We start from the raw sequence: 9267 nt of genomic DNA, 5'->3' as shown, positions 1-9267 counted from the left end.
AATGATATATGCTAGAGTTCAAGCAGCAGAGGGGGGTGCGGGTTGGGTGGACCCTCTACAAATTTTTGCTATGGGGCCCTGTGATTTCTAGTTACGCCCCTGTTTGAATTTGTTCCGTTATCTAATCACTGCCCCAAATATGCACACAAACAAAATGAGTTAGGTTAGGGGCACACTGTGAACAGACTTTATTTTAAAAAAGGGCTCCAACAATCCCAATAAGCACTTGAGGTGATCATTTGTAATGGTAGGGGATTATTTCAGTAAGAGACTCAAAATAAGGAGAACAAATATCTATCTATCTACCATCTATCTTCCAAATATCTACCATCTAAATATCAACTACATACCATCTATCTATCTATCTATCTATCTATCTATCTATCTATCTATCTATCTATCTATCTATCTATCACAATATACTAGTGTTGTTCAACTGCTCATTGAGTTATGGGTGATACTTGCATAAATATGATTGACCCTAGAGATGAAGAACCTCTAAAAACAGAAGCTCGGCAATTTCCGCAGACAATCAACAAATATTCTGTAGAAATTGCAGTGATCTGCAATCAATCGATCAATCAGGTGCATTTTAATTACACACAGGTTGAGGAAATGTCATGTAAATGTGTGAGGAAGGTTTTTTTTTTGTTTTTTTTTTGCCTTCACCTGGTTTAACAGTGGGTCACTTTTGGTATAGCGTTCTGTTTTAGGTTTTTCTTCTTTTCTTTTTTTTTTTTCTCTTCTCTTACAACTCTATAGGTTGAACCTGATGGAATCTTTTCAACCTGACTAACTATGTAACTATATAACTATGTAAGGTAACAATCGGTTTTCTTTTGAATATAGTGAGTATTACAGTAAAGACCATTCCTGTGGGAAAACACATTTTGACAGAAAATTCAGGGAGTGTATTTTTTACTAGACAAATGTTGGGTAAATGTCTACTATTTTGGTTTGCTATATACTGTGAATGTTGCCCGAACGTTTAGGGCAAATGTCCCATCAAATCTTTGATAAATATACCCCTTTGCACTGACCGGCACACATTTTTATATAAAATTCTGTTTTAACCTTTTAAATTTTTTGTTGCATATCACCTCTGCTAATTTTTTTGAGCCTCATTGCAGCCATATCCTGTTTACATGCAAGCGCTCCTGCAACTGCCACACAAATTTTTTTACATCAGGTTTCCTGGTAGTGACAACAGTAGATTGTGCCTGTGAATTGTGTGTCAGCTCAGCTGCTTGTAGCTACATTAGGAGACCCATTGACAAGGTTATAACACAGGAGAACAAATGGAAGACGGGGAAAGAGCATTTTCACCCTATAATGCCTGCACAAGGACCTTTATGGCAAGATTAACAGATATTATTTTAATGTAAGTTACACATTTAAAATGATTGAAAATTACTTTTGAAAACCCATTAACATGTTATAAAAACGTATATACATTTTTTAGTAATTGGGTTTAACTAGGAATGCACCGATACCAGTTTTTCGGTATCGAGAATAAGTACCAATATATATTTTTTTGGTACCCGCTGATACTGAATACTCATACTGGAAGTCCCATTAAGGAAGCCGGGCGGTATGTAATGACTCACTGCCCCGTTTCCTGATTAGCTGGGAATCCGGCTCCATGCTCCCTGTGACGAGGGAGCATGAAGCAAGATTCCCAGCCAATTAGGAAGCCGGGAGGCAAGTAATTAGCAGGCCCTGGCTTCCTGATTGGCCAGGAAGCCGACTCCATGCTCCCTGGTGATGAAGGAGCATGGAGCCGGCTTCCCGGCCAATCAGGAAGCCAGGCGGCATCTAATAACTCACCTCCTGGCTTCCTGATACCGGAAGTTCAGGTATCGGAATAAGTATTGGGACAATGTGGGTGAGTAGGAGTACTCACCCAAATACTAGTTTGGTATTACAGAGAATGGAGCTTTGTAATGGTACTGTACTCTGCAGCATTCTCTTATGGGTCCAGGGCAGAGCCATGAGCCATCCTGGGCAGATCCAAAGGAAGTAGGCTGAATGACACTGAACGTCATCTAACCTGGAAGAACCGCAATGCTGCATTAACCAGCAAGAAAAGCTGTGGGGGAAAGCGCAGCAGAGGAGGTGAATGTAGCATGTCGAAGATATTTTCTTTTTAATGGCTGCTGGCGGCTATTTTTGGAGGTTTTTTTACCCAAATGTAAATGAGCTTTGATAGTTTACTATATTGCAATACCAGAGCAGAAGAGTGAAATGAAAAATCCTATTATTCTCAATGGGCCTGTTCACTACTCAGCGTTGTATCGCTTGTGGCCTGTCACAAGAGGTTTTAAAAAGTAAACGAGCTTCTTTTGGGGCAGAGTTGTGTGTTTTTGTTTTGGCCCGTAGACTTTAATGGGCAAGTCTAAATAAACCCTTAAAAACAAGTGTTTAGGCAGGTTTTTCAGGCGCTCTAATTTAAACATCTATGGGGCCCCTGTATTGCGAGTAGCATGTAAATACTCTCTGGCTATGTTCAGGTGTAAATTTGTGCCCAAAATAAAAACATAATCCCTCTTCCTTATTCTCCACTTCAAAGAAAGAGTTACAAATTATAATACAAAGTGTATTCAATCTTCTAGCCATGTGTGTCTTCTGTTCACTGAGTAATTACAACTTGGTTTAAATTTGGAAGCATAAAAACCCCCTATGTCATCACGTGGAAGCTCCTTGCTTCTGAATGACTGATTCACATAGAGAATCATTAACTGGTTTGTGGGACACTGGGAGATTTACATGCTGTCAAAGATAATAAATTCATTTATGTAATGGGAACTTATGTATTATGTAATGGGAGGTTATGTACATTAAGATAATCGGCAGACATGTAAGGCACTGGAAGCTGGAGGAGCTGTTCAGGTAAATTTAGTGGATTAAAAGGTATTAAATCGGATCTTCCAAGCAAAATATAAATAAAATGTCTGAAGAACAGGTACAACTTTAATCTCCAAGCACAAAGAATTCTGATATTTACTATAAACATCCAACCAAGCCTGTTTTCCTACTATACACTATATTGCTGAAAATATTGGGATGCCTGCCTTTACAATTACATGAACATTAATGGCATCCCAGTCATAGTCCGTAGGGTTCAATATTGAGTTGGCCCACTCTTTGTCGCTATAACAGCTTAAACTCTTCTGCGAAGTCCACAAGGTTTAGGAATAGTTTATAATGTGTGTGTGTGGGGGTGCTGAAGTGGCCACGGATGTCGCTTTTTTTTTCAAACCTTGGTGTGTCTGCTAGATAAAGTCTTATAATTTGAGGAAGCTGAACCCCCCCAGGGAAAAAAATTATCTACGGCCCTGCATGGGGGGTGACAGCACTTTTCTCGGTTAGCACTAGGAAATACAGTGGTGTCACCTCGATGACAGCAGCTTGCTGAATGGACAATAAAAAAACAGCATTCAGGGAACAGCACAGTGGCTTATTGGTTAGCACTTCTGCTCACTATTAGTTAAGAGTTCTGGTCACTATCTGCAAGGAGTTTGCATGTTCTCCGTGTTTTAGTGGGTTTCCTCTGGGTAATCCGGTTTCCTCACACATTTCAAAGACATACTGGTAGGTTAATTGGTTCCTGTCTAAATCGGCCCTTGGATGTATGCATGTGAGACAGGAACACAACTGCATCAAATATATGCCCGGCATTCACCTTTAAAGTGATTGTTTTTTTAAAAACTAAAGTGCCATTTACATATAATGGTGCCATGTCAGATAACGGTCCCCTGCTGCTCTACAGTATACATTCTGATAGTACAATCTCATTTAGAGCTACTATAAATTATGAAGTGTAAGGGCCTGCCTGATTTGATACAAATTGAATTTATTGTTTAGGTTTGTCCTGATATTATATAGATTTGGTAAATCTTAAGAAGATTGTACAGCGATTGTATAATCATATTGTATAGGGTAGGACCAGCTTTAGTGGTTTCTTTCACCAACCACTACATCACTACTATGTCTTTTAGTGAAGCAGGGGTCGGCAAGAGGAACCAATGAGCACATGGGGGACAAGGAATCTAACACTCCCAAAAGTGAGTATTTTGTTTCCACTTAGCACGGAGCTCTTTTATTGGAACTTTAGTTGCATTTATTACAGTTTGAACCATATGCAGATATTTTAAAGCATTTCATGCTTTTTGTTTTGTAATTAAAATACATTTGCTTAAATTTTGTGAACTAAGCACTTTTTAAGTTCTGCCTTCATTTCCATCTCTATCCCTCTCTTTTTTTGAAACACACTGTATTCAACTATAAGCTGTCTAGCAAAAGTGGCATGATGAAAACAAAGGAAACTGTAACTGTAAGTGTTAGCGGGAGTTCAGATTTAGTTTGTTAGTCAGGTAAGTTTAAATCTGCTAGTCCATCTAACACAACCCTCTCCACAGGGTCACTATGCTGCTGTCCAAGGGTGGCTCAATTGTTCCTCTATAGAATGGAGACACCTGAGACAGGAAATGTGTTACTGCTGGATCACCAAGTGAAAATAAAAGAAAAAAAGGTAAAAAATAAAACTAACGCAGCCACCACATGTAGGGACTAGTAAGCTACAATATATTATTTTTTTGTTTTTGTATTAAGATTCACGTTCTCCATACACTATCCAGCAATCAACAAGCACAATTCTGAACACTGTTTTGCTCAAGGATGTACAATTTCTTGCTTGAGGTAGAATGCTTAGAGCATGTGATTGATCACTAGGCATTTTTCAGTTGGCCACTGGTTAACCCACAAAACTGATTTGTAAACACACACCCATTAATAAAGTATCAATTGCAGGTAGTCTAGATTTACTATTTTATTGCTGTAGTTACCATTCCCCTGTTTAGGCTACATATGCACATGCAGTCTTTCAACAAAGAAAAAGCCAGTAACTGTCATTCGCACAATGTTGTCTGCACACTAAGCAACTGCTAGATTATATAGTTTTCCAACCAGATTATACACTTGAAATATATAAACCTTTAACAATGCACACCAGATACTTTCTTCCTTTATTGTCAATTGTTTTGCCCTGTACACTGCCCAATTAGCACAGGTCACTCAAAAATATGTGCAAATGGTTAAGTAGCACATTACCAGTGTCACCTACATATGTAAATATAAGGATCTTGCAAGGATGGTGGAGAATACTCAGAGGCACTAGCAAAATGGCTCTTGTAGTACTTGGTCCTCCATTGACCACCTGATGGTGACGTTGTAGAGCACTCCCAGAGTATGGTCCCCGGGGTGGTCACTAGTCCTCTCTGATCACTATATGGGCAAGAGTAGCATCCAGTCAGATGATGTCAGGATCAGAGATTTAGTTGAAAGCATTATCAAGAAGTGCGTTGGTGGTAACTAGAGCCAACCATCAATGTCAAAAACAAGGGGCAAACATGTAGTCAGGAACACAGCCAAGGTAAGGTAAAGTACTGGCAAGGTCAGTGACTAAATTCAATCCAAAGCACAACATCCACCAGCCAACAAACTACAACAATCAGTTTGTGTCACAAACTGCCTTAAAATAGGGACCTGGACAAGTCAGACTGACACCAGGCCTGCTCGACAATGCACACGCAGGTTGACAAAGCTACTAAGCCCACAAAGAGATAAAAACGTCTCCTAAGATAAGTTTACATCGCGGAAGGGCCGGAAGGGCCTAGCAAAGGAAGCTAAAGAGTAGCAGGACCCAGAAGGTGCAGCAGAGGGACACTGATTAGAGGGATCTAAGGAGAAAGTGTCCATAAAATGAGGAAGCAAGGACTGAGTAATACGTGGAGAGAACTCAACTGCCTGAATGGAGAAGCCCCATAGGCAAGTGCCTGACAGCAACTCAGGAATTATAAGCAAGTTTTATTTTATGAAAATATCAGTGAGCCAAACCATGCTGCTAGCTAATGTCGTGCTATTATTTTCTATAAGTATCCATAATATAAAGCTAGGCACTGAATGTCTGTCCTTACCTGATTTCTTTGGGCTATTTTTTGCCCCTTTTTCCAGCGGAGTATAGGTTTAAGAGCAGGCAAGACTCTCTCTTCTTTCCCAATGACATGCTCTCCAAGGCTGTACGATGCTTCAAAAACAATAGGTGATATTACATCTTTTACTCTGCGCTGAAATACAAAATACAATAGAAACATTTATTTAATAACAATAAATACATTTAACATGACATTAATCTACAAACTAGCCACATAGACAATGCTTTATGTTTATGCATCTCATCCAATAAAAATTGTCGATAACATGAGAGATCTCCTTTCCATCTGTTATGCCTGGGCAACTCTGCTGAGCTCAATCCTTGTTTTTGGGGGGGGCTTCCTCCTCTACCCATTTATCCACAAAGTATGGTAATATGTGGTCATTTACAGCAGTGTTTTCTGAACCAGTAATCAAGGACTACTTACAATTGTCCAAATGCAGGGATTGCACACCACCTACTAAGGGAACAAGTGGCCCATGCTGTAACACAACAGGCTAAGCTTCAAAGCATTTTTCAGTCACAATATGGAGTTACATGTAGTGCTAGCTATCGGCCACTACATAAATATAGGTAATGTTTGCAACCGAATTACCACTTACTTAGTTATACAATTTTGGTAATTGTGGCTTCAATCTATCATATAGCTTAATAATTTAGGGTCAGTTGTTAATTTGTAGAAATGACTTGCAGGATCAAGACCAAAATCAAATGTTCTAAAAACATGCCATTTATTTCCCAAGAAAATATTCTACTACTTAGACACAAAGACAATTAGACAACAACCAAAAATGAAGATAATTTCAATATCTTACAAACAGATTGCTCTTTAACATTTTTCTTAGCTGATAAAAATATGTAGTGTCCTGTATAGTCACATCTAAGATCTAAGTCAGGATGGTCATGAGTTGTCTTCCTAATGTTTATTTTTTTCTGGAGTCCTTACTGTGGATCTTAGAGGTGACTACACCCGACTCTTCTGCTTTTGTTAATGCATCCTTCTGATATTTTCTGTTCAAAGCATTTAGTAGGATCATACTCAATTATCTTGAGTATGCTGAGTAATCTTGAGCAATATGATCATTTATATTCTTTAAAATATTAGAAAGTATTCCAAAAGCACATTTGCTGCCACAGGGTAAATTAAGGAAAACACAGAAAGAGTGTTTTATTCAGATTTCAATTTACAGAGACAATAATGGATGGCTTTTCTTATAAATCCCTATATCATATGTATTTGTATATTTTAGACCAAGAAGTTTGTAAAACATATAAGAGTACATAACCAGCCAAAGTGTGGTCATAAATGGCCTAATCTTGCATTCCCTGTAAAATATTTGAGGATCAGGACTCTCAGGGCTAGCCTAAAGATGACAATAAGAGATGTTTAGACATTTCCTGAGCAAGAAAAGGAAGACTACACTATGGGGGTTATTCACTAAAGAGCCGAAGGATTTAGCACACGTTCAGCTAATCCTTCGACTCACTTCGGCTGCAGAAACCCTTCGGTTCAGTCCAACCAAAGGGCTGTTGTATACGCTATTCTTAATAGCCCATACAGCAGCCAAAGGCAGCCAAAGTAAACAGCCAAAGTGGACTAGATCCCTGATTATTGCTAAAAAATATAATTTTAAAAAATCAGCATGGGGTCCCCCTCTCAAATCATACCAGACCCTTTAGGTCTGGTAGGAATGTTAGGAGGGACCCCCCGATGAAAAAACAATAAAAAATGCATGGGATTCCCCTACAAATTCATATTATACCTTTTAGGTCTGGTAGGAATTTTAAGGGGGACCCTAACACCCAAAAGGACCACCTGGAAAAGCACCTTGTCCCCATTACAATAAGGACAAGAGCCTCTTCCCCACAACCCTGGCCTGGTGGTTGGGGGCACCCAGATGCCACCCCCCTCCCATGTGAATGAGTAAGGGGTCGTTGTAGCCATACTCATTCACCAAGAGAAAAGTAAATAGTAAATACATTTAGTAAAGTAATGGGAAAATTGTAGGGGGTGCCATCCTACTACGAATATTCAATTAAAGTATTTAAAGTGATGTACTTCTTATGCACCCACAGAATCGGCTTTTAAGATATAACACATTTTCTTAAACAACATCAATTAATAATTCAATAAAAATATAAAATCATGATAAAGTACACACAATCAGCTCCTCAGAGTTGCCGCCTTGCCTCACCCATCTTCCCACACAGATTAAACACTGATTAAACACTATTTCCTATGTTCATCATTCATTATAGATATCTATAGTCGATACTGTAAATCCTTGCTGGGTGTGTGGAAGGATTGTGCTCAATGCGTTTCACAGACAGTGCCCCTTCTTCAGAAATAGATTTAAGGCTGTGTTCACTGTTCAATTGAAGTCTGAGGTATAGGGAGTCACCCAATCAAAGGTGTCATTTGTTACTGGCTGTGCGGGCCAATGGGCGAACAGACAAAAAACATATGTGGTCTCTCATGCTGTGGTCTCTATTTACCCAGGGTTTCTTCATTTATCATATGTTGCTGCTAATTCTATCAACTGCTTATCCCAGATAGTAATGGTACCAACACCAAAATTTTTTCACAGGAAAAGACAGCAGAGTCTAAGAAACTTTCATCCATCTAAAGGATATATAGATAATTTATGTGCAGATGCGCCCAGAAAAGACACCTATTTATGAAGACTACCTAGTTATAGTTTTTCAAAAGGAGGCCCTCATCGCATCCCATAAGAAGGTCACAGTGGGGGGGATATCCCACATTTGTATCTGAAAGGGGATATCCTCTCTCACCTCCCACTGTGGCCGTCTCATGACAGCGCAACTCACTCTGCCCATTTGTTTTCATGCCATGACAGCTCACTGTCCTCAAATGGCATGTAAACAAATGGGCAAAGCGAGTCCCATGACATAATTTGTTTACATTCATTTTGCGTCGGGAGGTCAGCGATAGCGGCAGGTCTTTTTTGACTTCGGCGAGTTGGCGGGTGTCGTATAGTGTCATTGACGAGGATCTACATTGGTGGACAATGTGATTAAATCGTCGGAGCCTTTTTTAAATTTAACTAAAGGACTTTTTTTTTTGTTCAGTTAAAGGACTTTTCATGGTGTGGTGTTTTTATTTACATTTTTTGTGGACTTTTTGGTGAATGAGTAGTCGTAACAAATACCCCTTACTCATTCATGAGGGGGGGGGCAGCATCTGGGGGGCACCCATATGCAAATGAGCCCCCCTGCCCACAGACCCCCACAACCACTAGGCCAGTGTTGTGGGA

At 39.5% G+C, this 9267-nt stretch overlaps 1 protein-coding gene across 1 annotated transcript in view; it reads right to left on the bottom strand.

Annotated features, from left to right (window-relative positions):
* LOC108800102 (integrin alpha-9-like) overlaps positions 1 to 8996 on the bottom strand; it is a 119240-nt gene extending 110244 nt beyond the window's left edge. Inside the window, exons 1-2 of the mRNA XM_018572044.1 lie at positions 8916 to 8996; positions 5976 to 6125 (exon numbers count right to left, since the gene is read on the bottom strand). Coding sequence (XP_018427546.1) covers positions 5976 to 6125; positions 8916 to 8996 — 231 coding nt within the window. The remainder of the gene's footprint in view (positions 1 to 5975; positions 6126 to 8915) is intronic.
* Between the last annotated feature and the right edge of the window lie 271 nt (positions 8997 to 9267).

Source organism: Nanorana parkeri, unplaced genomic scaffold (genome assembly GCF_000935625.1).
Source record: "Nanorana parkeri isolate BGI_ZX_2015 unplaced genomic scaffold, ASM93562v1 scaffold1912, whole genome shotgun sequence".
In the NCBI taxonomy this organism is placed as follows: Eukaryota; Metazoa; Chordata; class Amphibia; order Anura; family Dicroglossidae; genus Nanorana; species Nanorana parkeri.
This window is presented reverse-complemented; position numbering and strand designations above follow the sequence as displayed.